The following is a 27,839-nucleotide window of genomic DNA, read 5'->3' as shown; positions in this document are numbered from 1 at the left end:
AATGTAATACAATGTAACCACGCCAGTTTCCCGGACGCAGAGATCCCTAAAACTGTTTTAAAGTCAAAATAGCCTCGGGGACTGGTGAAATGGCACGGAACCTCCGATTGACAATGTGCATTGCTATGCATGAGTGGCAGGAGAGGCGACAGCAAAATAATATTCCTGAAAACGACGATAGAGGCGAAATAGTCTACGATTGTACCGAGCAAGTTTTGGCGCGCACAGATTTTGAACCAGCCCCGTACCTGAGCAAGCGAGAGAGGAAATGACAACCGCTGTTTGGCCAAAGAAAGTGGATCTGAAAATGCGCACGTGACTTTCGTCTTCCTGGCAGAACTACCGCAAGCTCCTTGTCTACTTTTCTGTTTGTTGGGCGCTTTGCCAACTTCAGTTGACCCTGGTGAGCCTTTCTTGATTTGCTTGATATTTTTGATTACACCTTTTGTGTTCATGCACTTTGATGCTCCTAGTTTTTATATATAGGCTATTATATAGGCCTATTGAAGAATAGCTGCTAAGGACTTTTGCTAATTATGAATATTTTGTGGGTTTTTTCCCTTCTGGGACGAACTGCCTCCTGGAAATCTGAACGTTTGTGATTCTTCTCAGTTTTTGGAATTAAAAAGAACACTTTTTTTTTTACTTGAACCTCTGCACTTGAGTCTGCTATCTGCCGGTGTGGCAGCTTTTGTGATATGCACCGGAATTCTCATCCGCCCTGTATCTGCTTGTAGACCGAGTACAGTACAGGGTACAGTTGGGGTAAATCAAATATACCTGTGTAACAACAAGACTCTGATCTAATTCCAAAGTGTAGGCATAACATAAATGACAGTCCCAAAACAATTGCTGACCATATCGAAGATTGTGTAGGCCTAATCTCTGTTTATGTTGACATTCGGTTCCTGCCATACATTTGTCCCACAGCTCAGGATTAAAGCACCAGTCTGCCAAGCCATCGACCCAGATTCAATCCTTGATAGTTCTAATGGTACATTCCCCAGAGGTAGGAGCTTCCTAGTAGGCCAAAAGGCAGCTACCTCCTACTTGAAAGCGTTCCAACCAGCAAGCCAACCAAACTACAAACAAGGGACACAAATACATATCCACTTCTCTAAGATGTCAGCAATGTAAACAATGAGGTGTAAACAACACCATTTTTTCATGTAGCTGCATTCCATCTTTGAAAGAGGCAATGCCAATAACTACACCTTAGAAAGGTTCATGGGCGTTTTTTACCCTGTCCAACTCTATTTGTCCATAAAATTGTGATTGCTGAGTAATGTGCAACATAAACTAGGCTATTCCTAACACTGCTGCCATTGCTGTGATGACATCACGATTGTCAATGGGACGAAGTCGGTTTGCTTCGCTTTTGCCCCAGCTCGTGACTTGAACATTCCGCTTCAGCAGGCGATGCATTTCAGCAAGTAGGAGGTCAGAAACATCCCATCTCCCAATCCTGGGGAATGCACCATAACACCATGCACTGCGTCCTCCACTTGCCCCTCATCGTCAGTGAACTTGACCAAAATATCATGCAGAGGGTTAATTGAATCCCTCAGTGCACCGTCTCATATATTTGCACGGTTGATGTTGAACCGGCTACAGGATGTTTTTGTTATCTTGGTGGTCAATTCTGCAATAACGTCCTCAGCATTCAAAAGCTGTGACCTACAAAAGAATGTCAGTGTAATTGGTGTCCATTAGGCCTATGTAAACACAAAAAATAATCTCATTAGTAGCCTACATCATACCTTTCCTCTTTAGAGTTGTCGGTGTCATCCGAGTCATCCTCCTTTGGTTGCAACCGTATCTCGGTCATTTCGGGAAAAAAATGGGGAAATTAACTTTAAACTTCGTGGTGCATTCACGTTATTGCCCGTTTTTCGTGGTTGGGCAACGCTTCCGCTGTCTAGTCTTTTGAATTGCCCGACTGCTGCCGAGCGACCCACTAGTGTGACGCCCTTTCGGTACCGTCACATGGTAATCAAACAAAGTCTGCCAGATATGCCATCAGGTCCTGCAGCTCGTATGACATAAGGCGTAAGTACCGAAAGGGCGTCGAATTAGTGAGTCCCGAGTGTATCAACCACAGACATCATATGAAGACTAGATACGTCATCGCGTATTTCAAGCACGTCCGCACAGGTCGGCCATATTAGAGCAGCCTAAACTCTCCACAGACCCTCCGTTACACCTGAAGTAAAGTGAAGAGTTGAAACGTTGGGATACTTAAAAATGTATTCTGTTGCTTCGCTGAAATATTGACACGTGTTTATAAATGGTAGGGCTCCTTAAAACTTAAGTGTAGACTGGGGTAAAACGCCCAGGAGAGTAATAGGCCTATGCTTCCCACTTAACCTATTTGTCCAAAAAATTAGATAGACCTACAGCTAATACACATTTTAATCATTGCTGTGCATTACGTTGACGGCATGAATATATTCATTGCATCAAATTATAGACGACAGAGATGACGTACTGGAAGAGAGATGTAGCCTACAGCGCAACAAGTTGCTGGATGGCTTTAGCGTCACGACTCATTTTGAACACAAGGTGGAGCTGTCGAAACCAAAGTAGAATGTAGACTAAAGTGAACGTTTATTTTTTATTTTACTGAAAACATAAAAGATTACTTTGTGCATTTGTTTATGGGGTCTATTTAATTACCTGAATAAGCCTACTGAATTATATTATACATGATTTTAGACCTATGAACATTATAATATAATGTAATATAATATAATAATAATGTGGATATGCATCACTATGCAGTATCAACATATACTTTCGTTTGGAATTTTTTATACTGTGTAAAAAACCAACCCTTTCGAAAATCGAAATAAATTTGAGGGAATTATGGCCATCTGAAGATGGCCAAAACCAAAAACTCACTGCAACTGGTTGAGCCAGCAGGCTGCTCTAACATGGCCGCCATGCGCGGACGTTCGGCTTGCATGACGGGAACGCGGACGACGCATCTAGTCTTCATATATGATGTCTGTGGTATCAGCAGTGTTCTGTCAGCACCCCCTCCCCGCCCCTGCAGACGCTTGGATAACCATAGCAACAACACGAGCTGAAAATACTGACCACGAGTCGCTAGGCAGCAGTCAGGCAATTCAAATTAATAGGCAGCGGAAGCGTTGCCCAACCACGAAAAACGGGCAATAACGTGAATGCACCACGAAGTTAAAAGTTAATTTCCCCATTTTGGGATAACCATAGCAACAACACGAGCTGAAAATACTGACCACGAGTTGCTAGGCAGCAGTCAGGCAATTCAAATTAATAGGCAGCGGAAGCGTTGCCCAACCACGAAAAACGGGCAATAACGTGAATGCACCACGAAGTTAAAAGTTAATTTCCCCATTTTTTCCGTGAAAACTTCACGAGATAGGGCTCTCCTTTGACTCACTGTCTCCCACAATAGGTGGTGCATACATGATGGTGTAGTTGCTGTAGGGGAACAGATGTTTCAATCAAAAATATTTCAGATTTCCAGTACTTTCCCCTTATAAGGCCCTCGGTACGCTTGCTACGAGCAGTAAATTACGCTCGTCACCGCTCACAACCGACTGCACATAGCCTACTTGCTTTATGTAAAAGCAGACCAACCCGCAAAATACTGGTGGTGTCATCCAGGGGGGCAGAAAACGCAGCATTGCGATCCGGAAACTTGGAACACAGACTGTAAGGAAAACAAAACAAAAACAACCCTGGGCAATGAGATGATACTGCTACTGCGCCTACATTTGTGTGCCTCTTTTTTAAAGTGCAATGAGGAAGTAGGCTATGATCCCAAATGTTTGTAATTTTGGACAGGCTCAATGAGACGGTCTTAAAAGTTGCCGCCATCGTCATTTTCACCAGAAGCATTCGCGTGGAACAGTGCAGTGTTTCTTACAATCGCCCCCAGCGAAGATATTGCATCTGTAACGCATGTGTATGGATGCAGCGTTTTACCCGTGCAAAATTGACATGAAATACGCATGTTAGCGCGTTCATGCACGAATCATGCCCACCCACGCGTAGCCTATCCTGCAACAAGCATACCGAGGGCCTAATTCAACAAATTCACACACCAATCACAGCAAGTCTTCACTATCTAGCAGATGATCAGATTTTGTATGACCTCATCCTGGGCAGTTGATTGTTGTTCATCCTGGCAAAACAACAACAACGATACACGCTTTGAGTTAATCACTTTATTATTCCATAGTTGAGTAAATTAATCTGTCAAAATCCATTATCTCCTGCGATTGTTGTTGTTGGCTTTTAGAGGACCTGTGAGTAACAAATAAGTACTTTTCCCATAACTGTGTAAACATTACTATACACTATATTTAGCAGACACCTTTACCCTTTATCCATCTTTATAACTTGCAAAGCAGTCATTTTGTGAACATTATGCAAGTAAACTCGAAGACATGAATCTTCACAAGCCAAGTTTAAAGCATAACAAGGCAATTTGGCCCTTGCACAATGTTGTCCTGTTTTGGTCATAATGTTTGAGTTTGAGTATTTGCTTTTGTCTTGCACAGATAAGCTAAACATGAGAAAACGCTGAAAAAGAAGCCATGAATGTAACATAAGATTCAACTCTTAAAACTGCTTTCAAAGTCCTCTGCAGAGTAATTCTCTAGGTCTTCCCAGTGGCTTCCTTGTATTTTTGAACGGTGAAATCCTCACTCGTCCCAGGGATATTTACACTTCCCTGCTATCTGGGTAAAGCAGTAGGCCTGCATGGGCAACATCCTGCCAGTTGCCAGATTATTGGGCTACTTAGGATGGCCGTCTGCGGGTAAAAATTATTTTGGAGAAAAAAAACCACAGAATTTTTGGCCGTAGAAATCAATAGAATTGGGTGGGATTCAGCACTTCCAGGCGGGGTTTGAGCATATTTTGGGCTGGTTATAATCAACCTCATATGGCAACCTTGCATCCTGCATATCTTGGTGAAAATCAATCTGCATCAGCTAAAACTTGGTCTTTTGTCCAGTGTGGCAGAATTGCCAGAGGGAGCCCTTTCCCTCGCACAGGTTTTAGAGACCCATGCATCCGTGTAGCATACTACATGTTACAGTGATCCATCGACTTTCACTAGCTTAGCTACATACTCCCTCTTTTATCTTGTCTTAAAGCAAGACAACGCTTAACATGAAAAATAAGACATTTTACCACCTTTATAAACCCCTGCCAATGATTTTAACTGTATTAAGCCCCAAAATAGTGGCATACCCCTTTAAGGGCCGTACACACACATCGCTGCTATTTACTAGCTTCTCGCTTGCTCGCCTACTCGCCACTCTATCATGGAACGTTCGCTGAAAGTTCCTGCGCCTTTAACTGCCAATGAACAGGCGAGAAGTAGGCCTACCAAGCTCGAAGATAAAATATTTTCAACTCGGGATCCGCCCACATCGCACCGCTTGTACAGTACTCGCCTACTCGCCTGCTTGTCTTGCTGGAACACATTGACATTGTATTGAGTTCATTTGCTGAGCGAGTAACTAGCAGCGACGTGTGTACGGCCCTTTAGACGGCTGCTCCAGTGATTTCATATTTCTGGAATTACAAGTTAGTTCACACACTCCCAACCAAATGAAGTACAGTTAAAAAAAAAAAACTGAATGGAAGAAATGACAGTGCATATAGGATCTGCTCAGGAGGCCATTGGCAGGCTCATTTCTCTCTCATTTCCTCTTCTCCTATCTGCTCCTCTCCTCCTATCCGGTCCTCTCCACTTCCACTCCTCTTGGCCTCATCAGCCTGTCAGCACAGCACACCTCCTGTAAACAACCCTCTCTCATGTCTGGAGAAATTTGATTCTTCATATCCTTGTTTTGTCGTTTGTATGTTTTGTTGCTTACCAATCTTTTTTTTCTCCTTTAAATATTTTCCCCACGTTTTTTCTTGTGTGTTGTCTCACTTAGACCTCCATCTGGAACTCTTGAAAACCAACATGAAGCCAGTGATTGTGGTGCATGGCGGCTCGGGGGCTTGTCCAGACGCGCTGTGCAGAGCCAGCGTAGACGGTGTGAAGGCAGCGGCTCGGGCTGGATATGCGGTGCTGGAGAAGGGAGCCTCTGCCCTGGACGCCGTGGAGGCCGCTGTCAGATCTCTGGAAGACAACCCTGCCTTTGACGCCGGTGAGGGCTGTTGGTTTCGTCTCAGCTGTCTGCATAGTATACGCTGTACATAACACACATGCATAGTAATATGCATCCATGCATAGCACACATGTAACACATAGGCATAGGTGCCAGGAAGGGGGACGCAGTGGTCCATTTTCGTCCCCATTGGGCTTCCTGAATGAGGCTTTCTCAACTGCAGACAAATGAGTTGAGTGCAGTAGCAGTAACACTGTTAAGAAATAAAGAAAAAAATGCACCACCACTTTAAAACTTGTTCCGGCGTGCTTGCACACAGGCAGCAGTCAGATCTCTGGAAGACATCCCTGTCTTTGACGCAAGTGAGGTCTGTTAGGGTCCCCATATACTGTACATATCACACATGCATAGTAATAAGAGCATGGCTCCATTAAACATTTTTCCAATGCATATTGCTTCATAAATAATTAACTTTCATTTTTTTCATATTACTGGTATGTATTGTTCTCTCAGGGGAGTTCACGGACATGAGCAGGGATAAGGGCAGTGTTATCAGCGTCTAAATGCATAAAACGTAGAGTAGCAATAAATAACTACGTAACTAACTCTGCTAATGGTCATCAGAAGGTCATGACTTTGAAAGAGTTTGCCAAATGTGAGTGCCAAAAACAAGGAAGTGTTGTTTACAGAAGAGTGATGTAAGCAAACATAATTGGTCGACTTTCTAATATAACACAGGAGATAACACAATTCTATCTTGATCAGGCATAGATTGCATGCCAGTTTACACAGTACTGCAGAGTGATAAAGCATGGTAAACTTGTGCAAGAGTAAAATTTTGCTAAATCCGTTCAGTCTGCCCATCCACAATGTCGCATCCAACAGTTTCTGTCTGCACAGTTGTGTAATGCTTTAAAAATGTTTTGTCAAGTATTGTATTCTTTTTACAGACTTAATAAGTGTTTGTCAGTAAGTCAAATTATCTAGGTACATTATTAGATACATTATCTGTTACCAGAATGGCAATGACCAAGTTGTAATGTATTACTAAAGTCCCCTCTGCACTGTCATAGTGGTGTAGTACTATAGTTCAACAAGTGCTGGGCCATTGACCCTCTGCTTGAGTGAAAAATTAGGACTGGGGCTGTGCTCTCTATTTCTGAAAGAGACGTCCTAACCTTTGATTGAGCTGGCACAGCATTGTGTATGTACTGTACTTATGTGTGTGTGTGTACTGTGTGCGTGCGTACGTGCACGTGGGTAATCAGGTCACGGCTCGGTGATGAATGCGGCTGGGGATGTGGAACTTGACGCCATCATCATGGACGGCAGCACGCTGGCCTCAGGAGCCGTCACCTCCGTCAGGAACATCGCCAACCCTGTCACCCTGGCCAGGGCCGTCATGGAAAAGGTACACTCGACATTACCGTACATTCATCATCATCATCAGCGGTCACTCGAAACGAGTATGACTGTCCTCTCAGTAGGGTTTTCCTATTTGTGGGTCTTCAGGTGACTGTGGAGACCAATCCTTGATCCACTTATCTTGGTGCAGTTAGGGCATGGGAAAGTAGAGGTGGTGGGTATTTCTGCAGCCTTTTTCATGTGATCCTTTCGGCGTTGTTGCTTTGCTTGTGTGGCATGGTGGAGTTTGTTTTCATGGTGTTCTGCACCCTCATGCAATGCTTTCCTCCAGATATGTCCGTCCATGGCAAGATCCTCCCAGTTACTAGATGGTATATTGGACTTACATTACATTACACTACACCTACAGTTATTTAGGTACAGGCGATCAGAACATCAACTTCCCCATCACACTTGCCACACTTTTACATGCCATGAATGTGGACATGATATTGGACCGGCCTGAGGCTTACTTTTCACACACTGTGGAGCATACCATTGACACCCTGGTGGAACCTCTTATAATTTATTATATATTATATCAATTATAGAATTTATTATTTACCCCTTACTGCAGGTTAATTTGACTCATTGTCAAAAAGCCACAGCTGTAACAACAACAAGTGAAGTTCGGCCCGTTGCTCAAGTGGTACCGTAGGGCACTGCACTGCTACATCGGCGATCCAAGTTCGATTCCGGCCCGGGTCATTTGCCGACCCTTCCCCGTCTATCTCTCCCCACTCACTTCCTGTCTCTTAGCTGTCCTGTCAATAAAGGCAAAAAGCCCAAAACATATCTTTTAAAAAAAGTTAAATTGTAAAATGGAGTGGAATTTATGATGAACATATTCATCATCTACTTATACTCTCTTTAGTATGTCTTGGTTTATTTGGTTTTGGATTGAAACGCTGCAAATATCCGAGCGCAGTTAAGGCATTCTACTAATAGAGCTGGTAATAGATCCAGATTTCCAGGATTGATTCGATTTTGATCCAGAAGGTCACAATCCGATTCGATCCATGATCTGATCCGATTCGAAGTTTCTAAAACCTTGGAACATATTAATTGTAGATATTTGATAAAGCATTAATAAAACTTAGTTAATAATAATAACTAGAAATGCATTCTCACAGAAAATGCTGGAAGCGGGCTTGCCTTTTGGGGCAGAGATGAAACAAAGTACTATTGAGAAAACAAAGCTAAAAGAAATCTTGGAAAAACTCCATCCACCCAGTCAATAGTTATGGGCCAAACAATTCAGCCATCTTGGATTCAGCCATCTTGAAAGTGTTGTAGCTCTGCGTTTTGGGGATATACTAAATGACATACATGGTATTTTAAGTTGGCTAAGGAACACTGCATATGATATAATTTTGAAAATCAACATGGCTTCGAGCGGGATTCGAACTCACAACCTCCATATCTGTAATCCAACCCCTTTGCCATTGATATTAAATGACATACAATACATGATATTTGAAGTTGGCTAAGAAACACTGCATATGATATCATTTTGAAAATCAACATGGCTTCGACTGGGGTTTGAACCTCCAACCCCCATATCCCTAATTCAGCACATTTGCCATTCATACTAAATGACATACATGGCATTTTAAGTTGGCCAAGGAACCAGCATATGATATAATTTTGAAAATCAACATGGCTTTGACTGGGATTCGAACCCCCAACCTCCATATCTGTAATCCAGCACATTTGCCATGCATACTAAATGACATACATGGCATTTTAAGTTGGCCAAGGAACACTGCATATGATATAATTTTGAAAATCAACATGGCTTTGACTGGGTTTCGAACCCCCAACCTCAATATCTGTAATTCAGCACATTTGCCATCCATACTAAATGATATACATGGCATTTTAAGTCGGCCAAGGAACGCTGCATATGATATAATTTAGAAAATCAACATGGCTTTGACTGGGATTCGAACCCCCAACCTCCATATCTGTAATCCAGCACATTTGCCATGCATACTAAATGATATACATGGCATTTTAAGTCGGCCAAGGAACGCTGCATATGATATAATTTAGAAAATCAACATGGCTTTGACTGGGATTCGAACCCCCAACCTCAATATCTGTAATCCAGCACATTTGCCATGCATACTAAATGACATTCATGGCATTTTAAGTCGGCCAAGGAACGCTGCATATGATATAATTTAGAAAATCAACATGGCTTCGGATGGGATTCAAACCCTCAACCTCCATATCTCTAATGCAGCGGCATGCATTACCACTAAGCCAAGCAGCTAGCTGTCATACACAGTCCAGCAAGACTATATTAGATTGCATTGAAGAGCTGAACAATAGACTTCTAGAATGGCTGCTCGCACCTGCTCGTTAAGAATAGAATCTTGAGACAGTGGCAGTTAAGATGGAATCCTTCATTGGGAGCACCTGTTCTGATACTAACTGACAGTTAGTATTGAGCCTTTAACAGGGGAGAAAATGAGAATGAGTTTTTTGTCTTTACAACATCGTTGTAAAAAAACTAAAAGGAGTTGGCACGTGTCCTTTTCACAGATCGGAGTCATGCTTGTGATCTCTCTAACAGTCTTTGAATGAAGTTTATAGGTGAAAGGGTTCAGGCACAAATGGACCTCCGTGTGGGACATGCGCTGATCTCTTGAAAAATGCACTTTTCAAAAGACTGGGATTCTCCATAGAGCCAGGCCTGTTTTTTTTACAAACCTGCCATTTAAAAAGTATTGGGAGTTGGGAGATGAAACTTTCACAATTTGGAGACATCCCATAGAGCTCGCTAACAACGCGTCAACTAAACTTCTAGGTGAAAGTGTTGATGTTTTATGACCGAAAAAGCCTCCTACACTCTAATCTCTAGAGTGGCGGAACCTTGGTTCATGGAGGTTCCACCACTGTTTTCAATGGGGACCTAGGCTTTAACAAAATCGCCAAAAACGGGAAAACGACAAGAGACACGGAGAAGCCTATCACCATACGCATTCTCCAAGCCGAGCCGGTCGTTTTAGTGTTTGAACGGTGTCTCTATCTCGAAAGGCCTAGGAGGAGATCCATTTTCTATTTTACTGCTGCCCTGCACAAGAGAACCAATAATAAACTAGAAATGCATTCTCACAGAAAATGCTGGAAGCGGGCTTGCCTTTTGGGGCAGAGATGAAACAAAGTACTATTGAGAAAACAAAGCTAAAAGAAATCTTGGAAAAACTCCATCCACCCAGTCAGAAGTTATGGGCCAAACAATTCAGCCATCTTGGATTCAGCCATCTTGAAAGTGTTGTAGCTCTGCGTTTTGGGGATATACTAAATGACATACATGGTATTTTAAGTTGGCTAAGGAACACTGCATATGATATAATTTTGAAAATCAACATGGCTTCGAGCGGGATTAGAACTCACAACCTCCATATCTGTAATCCAACCCCTTTGCCATTGATATTAAATGACATACGATACATGATATTTGAAGTTGGCTAAGGAACACTGCATATGATATCATTTTGAAAATCAACATGGCTTCGACTGGGGTTCGAACCTCCAACCCCCATATCCCTAATTCAGCACATTTGCCATTCATACTAAATGACATACATGGCATTTTAAGTTGGCCAAGGAACACTGCATATGATATAATTTTGAAAATCAACATGGCTTTGACTGGGATTCGAACCCCCAACTTCCATATCTGTAATCCAGCACATTTGCCATGCATACTAAATGACATACATGGCATTTTAGGTTGGTCAAGGAACACTGCATATGATATAATTTTGAAAATCAACATGGCTTTGACTGGGTTTCGAACCCCCAACCTCAATATCTGTAATTCAGCACATTTGCCATCCATACTAAATGATATACATGGCATTTTAAGTCGGCCAAGGAACGCTGCATATGATATAATTTAGAAAATCAACATGGCTTCGAGCGGGATTAGAACTCAAAACCTCCATATCTGTAATCCAACCCCTTTGCCATTGATATTAAATGACATACAATACATGATATTTGAAGTTGGCTAAGGAACACTGCATATGATATCATTTTGAAAATCAACATGGCTTCGACTGGGGTTCGAACCTCCAACCCCCATATCCCTAATTCAGCACATTTGCCATTCATACTAAATGACATACATGGCATTTTAAGTTGGCCAAGGAACACTGCATATGATATAATTTTGAAAGTCAACATGGCTTTGACTGGGATTCGAACCCCCAACCTCCATATCTGTAATCCAGCACATTTGCCATGCATACTAAATGACATACATGGCATTTTAAGTTGGCCAAGGAACACTGCATATGATGTAATTTTGAAAATCAACATGGCTTTGACTGGGTTTCGAACCCCCAACCTCAATATCTGTAATTCAGCACATTTGCCGTCCATACTAAATGATATACATGGCATTTTAAGTCGGCCAAGGAACGCTGCATATGATATAATTTAGAAAATCAACATGGCTTCGGATGAGATTCGAACCCTCAACCTCCATATCTCTAATGCAGCGGCATGCATTACCACTAAGCCAAGCAGCTAATTGTCATGCATAGTCCAGCAAGACTATATGACATTGCATTGCAGAGCTGAACAATAGACTTCTAGAATGCTTGCTCGCACCTGCTCGTTAAGAATGGAATCTTGAGACAGTGACAGTTGAAATGGAATCCTTCACTGGCTGCACCTGTTGTGATTGACTGAAAGACAGTTAGTATTGAGCTGGGGAGAAAATGAGAATGAGTTTTTTGTCTTTACAACATCGTTGTAAAAAAACTAAAAGGAGTTGGCACGTGTCCTTTTCACAGATCGGAGTCATGCTTGTGATCTCTCTAACAGTCTTTGAATGAAGTTTATAGGTTAAATTTTTCAGGCACAAATGGACCTCCGTGTGGGACATGCGCTGATCTCTTGAAAAATGCCCTTTTCGAAAGACTGGGATTCTCCATAGAGCCAGGCCTGTTTTTTTTACAAACCTGCCATTTAAAAAGTATTGGGATTTGGGAGATGAAACTTTGACAATTTGGAGACATCCCATAGAGCTCGCTAACAACGCGTCAACTAAACTTCTAGGTGAAAGTGTTGATGTTTTATGACCGAAAAAGCCTCCTACACTCTAATCTTTAGAGTGGCGGAACCTTGGTTCATGAAGGTTCCAGCATTGTTTTCAATGGGGACCAAAGCTTTCACAAAATCGCCAAAAACGGGAAAACGACAAGAGACACGGAAAAGCCTATTAATATACGCGATCTCCAAGCCGAGCCGGTCGTTTTAGTGTTTGAACGGTGTCTCTATCTCGAAAGGCCTAGGAGGAGATCCATTTTCTATTTTTACTGCTGCCCTGCACAAGAACGATAAATAATAAAGAAACAGGACTTAGAGATTACTATAATCGGGCCTTGCTCTGCAAGGGCCATGCTCTGCATGGTCCTTGCTCCGCAAGCCTGCTTAAATAAAGAAACAGGACTTAGAGATTACTATAATCGGGCCTTGCTCTGCAAGGGCCATGCTCTGCATGTGCAATGTTTTGTTCATCATTGGTTAATTATTAAGCGGGCTTGCGGAGCAAGGACCATGCAGAGCATGGCCCTTGCAGAGCAAGGCCCGTTTATAGTAATCTCTAAGTCCTGTTTCTTTTATTATTATTATTATAGCTTGGTCTTGTGCAGGGCAGCAGTAAAATAGAAAATGGATCTCCTCCTAGGCCTTTCGAGATAGAGACACCGTTCAAACACTAAAACGACCGGCTCGGCTTGGAGATCGTGTATGGTGATAGGCTTCTCCGTGTCTCTTGTCGTTTTCCCGTTTTTGGCGATTTTGTTAAAAACTAGGTCCCCATTGAAAACAGTGGTGGAACCTCCATGAACCAAGGTTCCGCCACTCTAGAGATTAGAGTGTAGGAGGCTTTTTCGGTCATAAAACATCAACACTTTCACCTAGAAGTTTAGTTGACGCGTTGTTAGCGAGCTCTATGGGATGTCTCCAAATTGTGAAAGTTTCATCTCCCAACTCCCAATACTTTTTAAATGACAGGTTTGTAAAAAAAACAGGCCTGGCTCTATGGAGAATCCCAGTCTTTTGAAAAGTGCATTTTTCAAGAGATCAGCGCATGTCCCACACGGAGGTCCATTTGTGCCTGAAACATTTAACCTATAAACTTCATTCAAAGACTGTTAGAGAGATCACAAGCATGACTCCGATCTGTGAAAAGGACACGTGCCAACTCCTTTTAGCTTTTTTACAACGATGTTGTAAAGACAAAAAACTCATTCTCATTTTCTCCCCAGTTTAGAGCTCAATACTAACTGTCTTTCAGTCAATCACAACAGGTGCAGCCAGTGAAGGATTCCATTTCAACTGTCACTGTCTCAAGATTCTATTCTTAACGAGCAGGTGCGAGCAAGCATTCTAGAAGTCTATTGTTCAGCTCTGCAATGCAATGTAATATAGTCTTGCTGGACTATGCATGACAATTAGCTGCTTGGTTTAGTGGTAATGCATGCCGCTGCATTAGAGATATGGAGGTTGAGGGTTCAAATCCTGCCCGAAGCCATGTTGATTTTCGAAATTATATCATATGCAGTGTTCCTTGGCCAACTTAAAATGCCATGTATGTCATTTATTATCAATGGCAAATGTGCTGAATTACAGATATTGAGGTTGGGGGTTCGAAACCCAGTCAAAGCCATGTTGATTTTCAAAATTATATCATATGCAGTGTTCCTTGGCCAACTTAAAATGCCATGTATGTCATTTAGTATGCATGGCAAATGTGCTGGATTACAGATATGGAGGTTGGGGGTTCGAATCCCAGTCAAAGCCATGTTGATTTTCAAAATTATATCATATGCAGTGTTCCTTGGCCAACTTAAAATGCCATGTATGTCATTTAGTATGAATGGCAAATGTGCTGAATTAGGGATATGGGGGTTGGAGGTTCGAACCCCAGTCGAAGCCATGTTGATTTTCAAAATGATATCATATGCAGTGTTCCTTAGCCAACTTCAAATATCATGTATTGTATGTCATTTAATATCAATGGCAAAGGGGTTGGATTACAGATATGGAGGTTGTGAGTTCTAATCCCGCTCGAAGCCATGTTGATTTTCAAAATTTTATCATATGCAGTGTTCCTTAGCCAACTTAAAATACCATGTATGTCATTTAGTATATCCCCAAAACACAGAGCTACAACACTTTCAAGATGGCTGAATCCAAGATGGCTGAATTGTTTGGCCCATAACTTCTGACTGGGTGGATGGAGTTTTTCCAAGATTTCTTTTAGCTTTGTTTTCTCAATAGTACTTTGTTTCATCTCTGCCCCAAAAGGCAAGCCCGCTTCCAGCATTTTCTGTGAGAATGCATTTCTAGTTTACTTTGTCGTTATAGTCGGGGACCCAAAGTCCCAAAATTGGGTTGGACCTGACACGGCGCGTTATACTTTTTATTTGTGATTTTTATGATAGTTCTATCCCTTAGGACAAATAATTGGAGGGTCTGCTCGGTCTGAAATATCGCGAAAAAAAGTTGTGCCTATTTTAATGCATGTACCCTTCATTTTTCGAGATAAATTTCTGAAAAATGAAAAGTAACCTGAAATCCTTGGTGGCTTGGGTAAGCTGTCAAAAAAGGCTTTCCTAGTGCACAGGACACAACTACTGACTATATTAAATTAAGAAAATATTGTTAAACCACATTTGAACATGATTTTGTCTCAATTTTATGTCATAAAAATAGGCGTTTTTTTTCCCTTTTTTGATATATTTTGGACTTTTCTTCATCTGCAATCAGGTTTTTTGTCAAGGTTTGACACCAAACAATATGCCATTCTTTTTATTAAGCACTATACTGATTCCACAGCAAAAACTATAAAAATACAACCAAAATCGATGGATCTGTGTGACTTCAACTCTAGTTTGTGATCAATAGGCCCAGAAACTCGATCAATAGGCCCAGAAACTCAATAGAATTTCCGGCTACAATCAAAATGCTGAAAAGCACACTGAATACTTCACAATATGCCATACATCCTCACACACACACACACACACACACACACACACACACACACACACACACACACACACACACACACACACACACACACACACACACACACAAAGTAATCTGGGGATCATACAATGATTTGCACCCCCCACAACGTACATATGTAGGCCTACTATGTACAGTACCGTACATCACCTGTATATACTTTACATACTTTGTGGATTTGACAGTGATCTATTTTCACAGAAGGGGGAGATGGCAGATGTTAACAACTACCATTGAACACCTAGCGTACCTTCTGCCATCTGCAGGCACAGTAACCAAGAGGAAAGCCTAGAGACTACTCTCAAAATTGTGAAAAATACATTGTGTGGAGTACACATTTTTTTAATCCTGAATGAAATTAAGGTATTGAGCAGCATACATAAATAGATATGAAAAACACAATACATATTATTGCACAACATATTTAACATATAACACACATTTAACTATAAGTCAGTTCACACAACCACACACATAATGTAATACACATCATATACGCAGCGCACATACAGCAGTATGTCATGGAGATGAGGTTCTAGTGATAAAATGTCCATTCATTACCAGAAATAGCTCACTTCTGGCTTGAAAGTTGTGGGTCCTCATCTTCCAGTCTTGGTATAGGAGAGGGTGGTGTTACCATAAGAATATGTAGGTCTATCATATTCAAGCAGGCACAGATGCATATGGTGCATAGTATGAGGTCACACTCAATCTGCAATATCTGGACTGTTTCCATCCAGTGTTGCTTTAAGTTTTCACCAAGGTATTGTGTGATGGTAGAATTTGAACACTGTATTAAGCCTTCTCCAACCAACCTCAAGATTCTGAATGAGATTGAGATCTAAACTCTAATACCAATTATGTTCCCTGAACCAATAGGTGCAACAACTCGTTTTAACTTTAAAACTTCTTTAAACAAAAGACCATATAATGTCATGTAAAATATGCTAGTCTGTTTGAGGGGTTCAAAATAATCGCTGAAATATTTGGTGACAGGTCTAATTTCCTGTTTCCTGTCTAAGAATGAGGAAAGCTGAATCAATATGTAATTCTATATATATTTTTAAATACAGGCATATTCATCAGGCTCACATTTTAATGAGACATCATTGGTACACATGGATTGTCCACCACAAAGTCTAGACCTCAACCTCACTGAGAATCTTTGGGATATCCTGGACAAGGCGTGGCATAGTGCCCAGACTCTACCATCATCCATATAAGATCTTGTATTGGTGAAAACTTGGTGAAAGTAAGTCCAGACTTTGTAGAAGTTTATTAAGACAATACAACACCAAATTTGTATCACAATCAAAGAAAAGGGCAGTCATACAACATGTGTGTGAGACCTTTTTGATGCTGATGTTTTAGGCCACACTGTGTAGAACCCTCTCTTATAGAGTGGAGGGGTGGTTCTCCTAAAGTTATCCACCTGTCGCCTGTACTCCCCCTCCAGCCCACCCTTGATCCACCTCACAATTGTAGTGTCATTATGGAAACTTGCATGTGGTAGATATAAGTGCTGTAGCAAAAGTAGGTATAGGATGAACAATACCTATGAACAATACCAAGGAGAACACCATTCTTTGTGGCACTCCAGTGCTGCTGACCACAATTCTGTATCCACCATCTGCAGAAGTGTGTCTCTAAGCAAGAGTGGCTGGATGTTGGAGGCACTACTGGAGAAATCAAAGAACATTATTCTCACAACACTGTCTCCTTTGTCCAAGTGAGAATGTGCCCTATGCAGTAGTTACAGGATAACATCCACACCTCCCACATTCTCCTGGTAAACTAACTATATGGAATCCAAAGCATGGCGAACCTGGGTTTTCTTTGTGTAGAGCAGCAGTACTCAGTCAGATGTCTTCATTATGTGAGCAGCTGGTCTGTAATCATTGGGGTGTGGCTTTTTGGGGACTGGTATGAGGGATGAGGTCTTCTACTGTAGGTACAATCTATAGGCGCCTTACCCATTTATACACTCTTGTTGACGATGTATTGCTGTGGCTCAGCTACCTCTTTTGCACATGTTTTAAATATTACAGGCTTGAGGCCCAAAATAAACACTACATCAATATGTACTGTAAAATACACAGTGCATCAATATTTCACTACAGCACACTTCATATACAGTACATACATATAAACAGGGAAGGCACTTATAACAGTGTTCCCAGTGTGCATAGACATGTCCCTCTTTGACCTGGATCAACTAATTGTGCTATCAGTTTGAAATAAGTTAACTTATGTAACTTGTGTAGTGCAGGGATGGAATAGCCAGCATAATGGCTTGGAAATATCACACTCTTCCCTGCTCATGTTGGCATCAGCCTCCAGTGTATCATTCAGGATGCAACACAGATATGTTGTGGTATTTGCTACCTAGCTGTTAGATAGATGGAAAGGAGGGAACTGTGTTACATTATCACACTCTTCCTATTATTATTATTAATGTCAGACTACCCCATAATCATAACAAATATAAAGGAGCTGTTGGAACCAACTGTTAATTGGAGATAGAATGGTATGGTTGGCTGCATATAACAAGTGATTAATCATCACCAACTATAGGCCTACTACGTGTTTGTTACCTAGACAGGTAATCGATAAGCATTAAATAAGGAGATAAAATTCCCCTCTGTCTTACACTGTTGCTGACATTAAAACGTGTAGATAGGATGTTCGCCCATTTAACATGCACATGTTGGTTAGAGTACCAGTAGGCTAAACGTTTTACCAAACTACTGGGAACTCCTCCATGCAGAGGTTGAGAGTCACTATTGAAATGATCTCCTACGTTTTCACTGTACTGCAGAACAGAACATTCAGTGGACTCAAAGCAGTATCTCAGCGCTTCTTCTGCTTCTGGTGTCCACATCCTCACAGTGCGTGTGGTAGTAGATAATTTCTGGTAGAAGAGACATTGAGATTCAGGTAGAAGGTACATAGTTGGGCCTTGCTGACCACTGAGCCTATGTGAATACTCCAGGACAGGTCTTCAGCTGCAGTGTCCTCCAGGGATTTAAAGATGTTGACCGTCTCCACCACCTACAAGTCACCACTACATGGGTTTGTGATTGTTTTTGTGAAAGTCCACAATGATTCCCTTGTTGTTTTTAGACTCAATGACGAAGTTATTGTTTTTACACCATGACGGCAGATGTTCTGTCTTGTTCCTGTAGTCTGTCTTGTCTTCATTCATAATTAGTGTGACATTATGTTAGCGAACAGGGTGTAGAGTAGAGGGCTTAGCTAATGCCCTTGCAGTGTGCTGGTGTTGATAGCAAGAGGGAACCGTAAAGGGGGATTCATACTTGTCGTGACTGGCGCTACCCTCCTTCATACTTCACTCGCGACCTCACTCGCGCCGTCACGTGACCCAAAATGACGTCACACGCCGTGGCGCGAGCTGCCGTGGCGCGACGTCGTGCACCCCACATTTTTTGTAACTTGTCGTGCGCCACCAGCGACCACGCAGGTAGGCAGACAAAGCAGGAGTTGCGAAGAGAGGCTACAACTACTGTAGGCTACTACAGAATGGATCCTGCATCATTTTGAGGATAATAAAATGTCCTAGAGAGTTATTTTATCTTCTCTCTTAAATGTTGTTCAGTGAAACAATTGTTTACTTTGTTCAGAAGCACGTTGTGTTCGGCGATCTATTTATAAATTCTGCCGCCAGAACAATGCTCTCACATGGTCTTGGAATGATCTGGCAATGTAGGCTACAACAAAAAAATATATGTTTCAATGTGGTAAGTCACAAGTCAGACGTTCAGTAGCCCTACAGCAGCCGTGTTTGGCTTTCTATTTTATACATCCGTAGAACTCACGCTGCGAGTTGCGAAAAATACTGCCGTTTCTCTCATGAACAGCAGAGGGCACTTCCGACAATGCGAGCGAAAGCGCTTTTGAAGTATGAATAGTCTGTCGCAAGTGATGACGTCATTAATGGTTCTCGCGCCACACGCGCCAAAGTGCGCACGTGAAGTATGCAGAGCCCTTTAGAGAGGAAATCCACAGTACATGATGGTTGGTCAGGCTCAGATAGTGGGGTTTAGAACAAAGACTCTGAGGCTGGATGGTGCTGAAGGTTGAACTGTAATTCAAAATTGTGCATATGTGTTCCTCAGCTTCATGTTCTCCAGTAGTATGAAGCATGCAGGTGATGGTGTCCTGTGTAGAGCAGTTTGCCCTGTATGCAAACTGAAATGGGTTATGTTAATCCTGAAAATATTGGCTTTCCAGAGAGTTACCAGTTGCAGAGTGGCAGGTCTGTTAGGTGTTTAATGGTAGTTGTGTAGGCCTGCGTTTCCCCCTTCTGTGTAAGTAGCTCACTGCGTCACATTCAGGAAGTAGGCCTATGTACAGTGAGTCCAATATGTATTTGATCCCTTTCTGATTTTGTTGGTTTGCCTACTAACAAAGACATGATCAGTCAATAAATGTTATGATAATATGTATTCTAATATGGAGAGACAGAATATCAAAAAGAAAATCCAGAAATGAACTGAAGAGAATATATATTAATTTATTTCCATTTCATCGAGCAAAATAAGTATTTGATCCCCTGCCAACTGATTACAGTTCCGGGCCCACAGACCAGCTGGGCACGTCCGATCAACTTGTCATCTGAATTAAAGACACCTGTACACACTAACATGCATATAAGACACATTGAATCAGCAGAATCAGTCCATAGTATGAGTGAATCAGTCACACTCCAACCTCACCACCATGGGAAAGACCAAAGAGTGGTCAAAGGATATCAGGGACACGATTTTAGACCTGAACAAAGATTAAATGGGCTGCAAAGCCACAAGAAAGACACTGGGTATTAATGACCCAGGTGTTGATGCATTTCTTCCAAAATGTGAGGAATACAAAATGACTATCCATCAGCCTGTCTGGGGTTCTATACAAGATTTGACCTTTTGTAGGGATTTGATAATCATGAGAACAGAAAGAAATCACCCTACAGCTGTACGGGATGAACTAGGCAATGATATCAAAGCTACTGGGACCAAAATCACTGAGAAAACTACTGGTAGCACTTAATGCCACAGAGGTTTAAAATCCTGTAGTGCACACATGGTACCTCTACTTCAGAAGGAACCTGCGCAGTCCCACTTGAGGTTTGCCTACGGACATCAGACTGGTTTAGGATATGATAAGGAGGTGCTGTAGTCAGATGAAACCAAAATCAAGCTGTTTGGCATTATCACAATTCAATGTGTTTTGAGAAAGAGAACTGCTGTCTATGATCCCAAGAACACCCTCCTGACCATCATGCATGAAAGTGGTATCATTATGGTTTGAGGGTGTTTGTCTGGCCAAGGCACAGGACAACTTCACATCGTCAATGAATGGATGGAGGGAGACATGTAATGTGCAATCCTGAGTGCAAACGTCCTTCCCTCCACCACTACACTGAAGGGTGGGCCATTTTTGGATCTCCCAACATGACAATAATACACAACATACAGTCAAAGCAAGGAAGGAGTGGCTCAATAAGAAGCATATTAAAGTCGTGAAGTGGCCTAGACAGTCTCCAAATATTAACCCTATAGTAATTCTATGGAGAGAACTGAACCTCCCATTTGCCAAGCTACAGCCACAAACTATTAATGTTTTAGAGATAATGTGCAAAGAAAAATGGGCAAAAATATTTTCTACTATATGCACAAACATTGTCATTAACTAAAAGAAGCATCTAACCTCAGTGCTAGACAACTAGGGCTTTGCCACAAAGCACTTTATCTTCTTTAGCTAGAGGGGTCAAATACTTATTTGCCTAAATTAAATACAAATAAATTAAAATATATTAATTTAAGTTATTTTCTGGAATTTCTTTTTGATATTCTGTCTCTCCATGTTTGAATACATATTATCATAAATTTATAGACTGATCATGTCTTTATTAGTGGGCAAACCGGCAAAATCAGCAAGGGATCAAATACATATTGGACTCACTGTATGTGTGGGATATGTTCAGGTGTGCAGGGTGTCACCTGGGGTGAACATGATTGAAGGATCCCCAGATTGTGTGGGTGGGTGTGTGTGTGAGTGGGTGTGTGGGTGGGTGGGTATGTCATATTGCTCAGTATTCAGCATGCCTTTCAGCATTTTAATTGTAACCTGAAATTCTATTGACTTTCTGGGCCTGTTGATCACCAACTAGAGTTCAAGTCCCCACAGATCCATTGATTTTGGTTGTATTTTCATAGTTTTTGCTGTGGTATCACTATACTGCGTACTGAAAAGAATGGCATATTGTCTGATGTCAAACCTTGGAGAAAAACTTGATTGCCAGAGAAGAAAAGTTGAAAATATAGCAAAAAAGTGAAAAAAAAGCCTAATTTTATGACATAAAATTGAGCCAAAATCATGTTCAAATGTGGTTTAACAATATTTTCTTTATTGAATATAGTCAGTAGGTGTGTCCTGTGCACCAGGCAAGCCTTTTTGGACAGCTTAACCAAACCACCAAGGATTTCAGGTCATTTTTCATTTTTCAGAAATTTCTCTCGAAAAATGAAGGGTACATACATTAAAATAGGCACAACTTTTTTTCGCGGTATTTCCGACCGAGCAGACCCTCTAATTATTTGTCCTAAGGGATAGAACTATCAAAAAAATTACAAATAAAAAGTATAACGCGCCGTGTCAGGTTCCTCCCATTTTAAAGCACTTTTGAGGGTTTGGGTCCCTGACTATTATAAGCAGACATTATTATAAAGTGTTACCTCTCTTTGCTGTAATTGCTCTAGTTTTGCCTATCTGTTGAGCGCAATATATATATTTGTTATAATCTGTCATTGTTGTCTAATATGCATTTGTTGTCATTCTTGTTTATTCTGGTGGGCCGATCCTCTCCATGACTGCAGACGGACCATGGCATACTGACTGATAGAGGTGCCAGCCTGTTCGCAGAGAAGCTGGGCATCCTCACGGTCCCCACTGAAGCCCTGGTGACAGAGATGGAGAGGAAGGAGTGGGAGAGACAGAAGTGCTACTCCAACCAGGTCAAGGAGGAGTTCAACACGCAGTGGTGAGTTCATAAGTCCTACTCTAGCTATTCAACAAGTCGTATCCCACATCCTGCATCCTTTTGATGTTTTTGTACGGTAAGGTAGTGAAAGGATTTGACTGGCTCCTGCCTGACCAGTGGTTTCGTGTAGCTTTGTGAGCTCTACTACTAGGTCTGGGAGACTGTAGCAGGATTCCATTTCTCCAGTCAAAAAATAATCGGAGCACTGTTGCTTCAATATCATGCATGCACTCTCAGAAATAAAGGTCAGGAAAATGATGGGAGGGTGGGACGGTAACATGGCCAGGGTACCACAGTTATGGAGGATGATGGGTAGGGCAGGAAGTTGCCACGGCCATATTCATTAATGCAGATATGACCCAGTAATTGCCTATCATCTCACAGTACAATCTTCTTATCAAACTTTTTAACTTAAGTGTACTGTTATTTTACCTATACAACTACAATATAGATATTGTAAAGCACTTTTATTTTAACAGTACTAATACTGTGAACGTTCTGTAGAGTATTGTTATTTTAACAGTTTGATTGCTGTTGAAATATTGTTGTGTACTGTGATACATTAAACAGCATTATGCGGCAGATGATGTTTGGCGTAAAATAACAGTAGAATTACAGGTAAAAAGAATTGCCTGTAGCATGCTGTTATTTTGCAGAGAAATTTCTTACAGTGGATGTATGTATATGTTCATTGTACTATGTATGCATGTATGTATGTATGTATGTATGTATGTATGTATGTATGTATGTATGTATGTATGTATGTATGTATGTATGTATGTGTTCTTTAATGTGTGATGTCCTGAAAAATAAAAGTAAAAGTAAAGCTTTCCATTGCGGTCCTCGCCAGACTAACTATCCTTGCCCTCTCCATGTTAGGTCAAATGACACAGTGGGTGCAGTAGCTTTGGATCGCCATGGTAATCTTGCCTGCGCCACATCAACTGGAGGAATCAGACACAAAATGGTGGGCAGGGTCGGAGGCGCCCCCATTATAGGTACCGTACTACTAACTACTACTTAGTTGCTATTTCACTTGTATGCACCATTTAAACACAGTATAGTATAGTGTAAGATAGTTTACGTTAGGGCTGCACGATTATCTAAAAAATATACTGTATAATCACGATTATTTGGATCAAAATTGAAATCACAATTATTAATTCAACAATTGACAACAGATTTTTGTGCAGAAAATCACGAACTGAAATATAACCGAGAATGTATCATAAGGGATGAACAAAATAAAACAGAATTGTAATGGGCCTAATTATGTACAAATCATTAGCATGAAGCTTACACGGGCCTATAGATATTTAGCCAGAAACACCAACCTGCCAACATGCTGGCTTCAAGGATGCCCGAAGGCAGGTCTCTTGCCCCCACGTGATCCCAATTAAATCACAATTTTCATTTTTGCAATTGTCTTGGCCAAAGTCGAGATTTTCGATTGATTTCCTTGAGCAGCCCTATTGTACGTACATACAGTATGTAGTGTATAGCAGTGATTCTCAAACTGTGGGCCGAGTTTCAAGTGGGCCCTAATTTGGAAAATGTTGGGAACCCCTGGTCTACTATACAGCCATTAAAGTGTTACACCATTTAAACATAGTGTACAGTACACAGTAGATTTTGCAGCATTAATTCAGCACTTTACATTTCACATTATTCTAGTTGGCCCTAGTCTCTTAGTGTTGAATTAACACTGTAACATTTACTTGTGTGACATTAAAGGTCAGGTTGTGCATTTCACTGATATTGTGCTGTATTGTACAGTACGTGCGCAATCACTGTTTCAAATGGTAAACAAAGAAACCAAAGCAGTGCCTCAATGTTATTTACATTTGCTGCAGTATAATAAAACAATATAGTCAGATCATCAGTTAGCATTGCGAGGCTTGTGCTGAGACCCAGCTGAATCTAAACTGTGTGACTGTTTAAAATCCAACAGGATCAGGAGCCTACGCTGACAACCAGAGTGGTGCGGTGTCCTGCACTGGCCATGGAGAATCCCTCCTCAAAGTCACCTTGGCCAGACTAATACTCTTCCACGTCGAGCAAGGTACTGTTCAGCATTTTACATTCTCCATGTATAAGATCTTCTTTCTGATCACGCACGTGTGTGTGTGTGTGTGTGTGTGTGTCTTTGATTGTATTGTTTGTGTCAGTCTTTGATTGTATGTGTTTGTGTGTGTCTATGTGTGCATTAGATTTGTCCATCCTGGATTCAGTTAATTTAAAAAAGCTGCCATACTGCTGCCTGTGCACGTTAATGCCAGTGATTTCACTTAGATGATGATTTGCACATTAGGATGTGGTGGTTCAGACAATGAAAATGACAACTGCTTGTTACACTGTTTGTTACACTCACCAAATAGTAAACTTAAGAATATCTGAATCTATCTGAAATGATAGTTAATCATTTAGTTACTTTCAACTCTTAAAGAGTTAAAATAACACTGCTGTTTCTGCTGTGTTCAGGACGTGGGATCCCGGAGGCGGTTGAGAAGTCCCTGCAGCACATGGGGGAGCGAGTGCGTGGCGGAGGCGGAGCCATAGCCGTGGGCCCCTCTGGCCAATGGGCCGCCAACTTCACCACAGTGCGCATGCCCTGGGCCTGTGTGGACGGGGTGGCTCTCCACTACGGCATCGAGCCCAAGGAGAAGAACCAGGAGGCGCCATAGAGGAGAGGGGGGGATAGGAGAGGAGGGGAGCGGAGAGGAGAGGACGGGACTTTCAGGAGGCTCCGGGGAGGAGAAGAGAGTATCAGCATCAGGAGGTGAGGAGAGGAGAGGCGTTTCAGGAAGGTCCATAGAGCAGTGTTTCTGAACAGGGGTGCCACGGAAATGTGGCTGATAAATAAAATTATGTAATATAATTCATATTTGTCTAAATTGATAAGTTGATGCTAGTCAGTGGAATATTTCATCTGCCATTTACGCACTATAAAGTAAATATAGGTCGCCCCAGTCAGCTGCAACTTCGAATGTAGGTCGTGTGACGTTTCCAAATGTGTTACTTTTCTAAGCTTGTGTGGTATCGGATGCGATGCCATGTTACGGCTTGTTGGTTTGGGGTGCCTTGAAATTTTTCATGAATTGAAAGGGTGCCTCGCCTTAAAAAGGGTTGAGAAACACTGCCATAGAGGATAGGAGCAGAGAGAAGAGGAGAGGAGCACCAGGAGGCGCTATAGAGGAGAGGAGAGAAGTCGAGAGGAGTGGAGGAGCACCAGGAAGTGCAACAGAGGGGAAAGGAGAGGAGAGGAGAGGAGAGGAGAGGAGAGGAGAGGAGAGGAGAGGAGAGGAGAGGAGAGGAGGAGCACCAGGAAGCGCTATAGATTGTCTCCCCCACCTGGCTAGAGGTGGTATCACAAGTCAAGTCAAGCGAGCTCACACCTATTATATGTGCAAACGATGAAGCCTGCAAACTGGCAATAAAATGTCCATAAATAATCTGTAAACAGATAAAAGGTTAAATTGTGTCTTGTTATGTTTTGTTTGTGTTTGTCCTTTGTAATCTAGTGTTATTGATCAGATAACACCATCAAATAGGCTTATGTAAAATACTATTTGATGTTCAGGGAGTTACATTTACACAGATTTAGTTGGAAAAAAAGTTAATAGCCATGGTAAAGTAGTTAACACAAATTTAGTGGCGCTATGTGCAAACAGGTTACACAATCCAATTTTTTGGAAGATTTTAGTAAGCTGATTCGGCAGTGATATTTGAGTTCTTTGCATTGACCTCCTTAATGGCTTCCATCACTTACTCATCTGAGCAGCATCGTAACAAACAAACACACACACACACAAAATGTACATCTTTATTTGGATTTACAGTCAATTGGTCAATGTGACGGAATGGCAGCGAGACGACTGAGGTCTTTGTTCTTACTTTCAGCCGGTGTGTTCTACTTAGCCTTTCACACTGGCAGCGTTGGCATGCGCAGCCAGTCTTGTTCGAAATCCCCCCAGAGCCAAAGCTAGTTCGCTACTTTGCCATTAATTTGAATGGGACACCGCCGGCCGCTGCCATCCAAAATCCGGTCGAGTTCTATTTTGCAAATGCAGCATGGAGCGGAGCTGACTCCCGCACCACTACCGCCCGACTACCGCCAGGTAATGTGGAAGGGCAGATCTGTTTCCATATATTTTCGCCACCGCTGGTAAAAATTGCTTCTGTCCCGCCCCGCTTCCCTGCTCTGGTATGAATTAGGCCTTTAAGTGTGGGAGACTGTTGTGTACAAGCAGGAGATCATATACAGTGTGCTGGTCCATGCTACACGGATCCATTGACTTTCACTAGCTTAGCGACATGCTCCCTCTTTTAACTTGTCTTAAAGCAAGACAATATCTTACATGAAAAAAATAAGACACTTTACCACCTTTATAAACCCTGGCCAACGATTTTAACTGCATTAAGCCCCAAAATAGTGGCATACCCCTTTAAGAGTCCTGACAAGGTATACCTGTGACTTCTATAGTGTAACTAGACTGCCTGTGCAGTCGCCTTAGACTGCTTAAGGTATATCCCCGAAACGCAACGCTTCCAGTCCCCCATCATTCCTACCACTCCCGTCCACCATTTCGTAAACGTATATGATACATACAGACGTGACATGACGTGCATAGGCTTAAAACCAAACGGCTATTGTGAAAATGAAGCAAAAAATGGGGCAAATGGTAATACTGTTTTAATGGTTCAGTGGATATACCACATTAGGTACAGTGTAATAACCAGTGTAAAAATATTGAAGACAATGTAATTCCAGTGTAACACCGCCATTTCTTTTACTTACATCATGTGTTTGTGCATAAGTGGTATTACATTGTATTGCATATTGTTACACTGGTATTACACTATATTACATGGTATTGCATACTGTTACACTCATTATTACACTGTACCTGATATTGCATATTGTTACACTGGTATTACACTAGTATTACATGGTATTAAATATTGTTACATTGGTTATTACACTGTACCTAATATGGTAGATTCACTGAAATGGTGAACCATTAAAATAAGGTGTTACCGGGCAAAACAATCCACCGCGTCAGAAGTTATGGGCCAAATGAAAATTCCGCCATTTTGAAAGTGTTGTCTTCCAAACTCCAATCAGTTCATGAACCTACCCTAGAGCATTCACACATCAAATCTGGGACAAATCCATCCACCCGGTCAGTAGTTATGGGCCAAAC

The 27,839-nt window shown here is 41.7% G+C and overlaps 1 protein-coding gene across 1 annotated transcript; it reads left to right on the top strand.

The window, feature by feature from the left end:
• The first annotated feature begins 309 nt into the window (after nucleotides 1-309).
• LOC134441823 (isoaspartyl peptidase/L-asparaginase-like) lies at nucleotides 310-26,116 on the top strand. The gene is made up of 7 exons (XM_063192227.1): nucleotides 310-403; nucleotides 5,943-6,158; nucleotides 7,388-7,530; nucleotides 22,472-22,635; nucleotides 23,515-23,633; nucleotides 24,587-24,697; nucleotides 25,117-26,116. The coding sequence occupies exons 2-7, from the start codon at nucleotides 5,972-5,974 to the stop codon at nucleotides 25,317-25,319; spliced, it is 927 nt and encodes a 308-aa protein (XP_063048297.1). The 5' UTR covers nucleotides 310-403; nucleotides 5,943-5,971; the 3' UTR covers nucleotides 25,320-26,116.
• The last annotated feature ends 1,723 nt before the right edge of the window (nucleotides 26,117-27,839 follow it).

This window comes from Engraulis encrasicolus, chromosome 24, assembly GCF_034702125.1.
Source record: "Engraulis encrasicolus isolate BLACKSEA-1 chromosome 24, IST_EnEncr_1.0, whole genome shotgun sequence".
In the NCBI taxonomy this organism is placed as follows: Eukaryota; Metazoa; Chordata; class Actinopteri; order Clupeiformes; family Engraulidae; genus Engraulis; species Engraulis encrasicolus.
This window is presented reverse-complemented; position numbering and strand designations above follow the sequence as displayed.

What these genes read in the sequence shown, in the direction of transcription:
- LOC134441823 (XM_063192227.1), top strand. Translation starts at nt 5,972, where the DNA reads ATGAAGCCAGTGATTGTGGTGCATGGCGGCTCGGGGGCTTGTCCAGAC. An exon ending in CAACCCTGCCTTTGACGCCG is followed by an intron (nt 6,159 to 7,387) that starts GTGAGGGCTGTT and finishes GTGGGTAATCAG; the next exon opens with GTCACGGCTCGGTGATGAAT. An exon ending in GAGGAGTTCAACACGCAGTG is followed by an intron (nt 22,636 to 23,514) that starts GTGAGTTCATAA and finishes TCTCCATGTTAG; the next exon opens with GTCAAATGACACAGTGGGTG.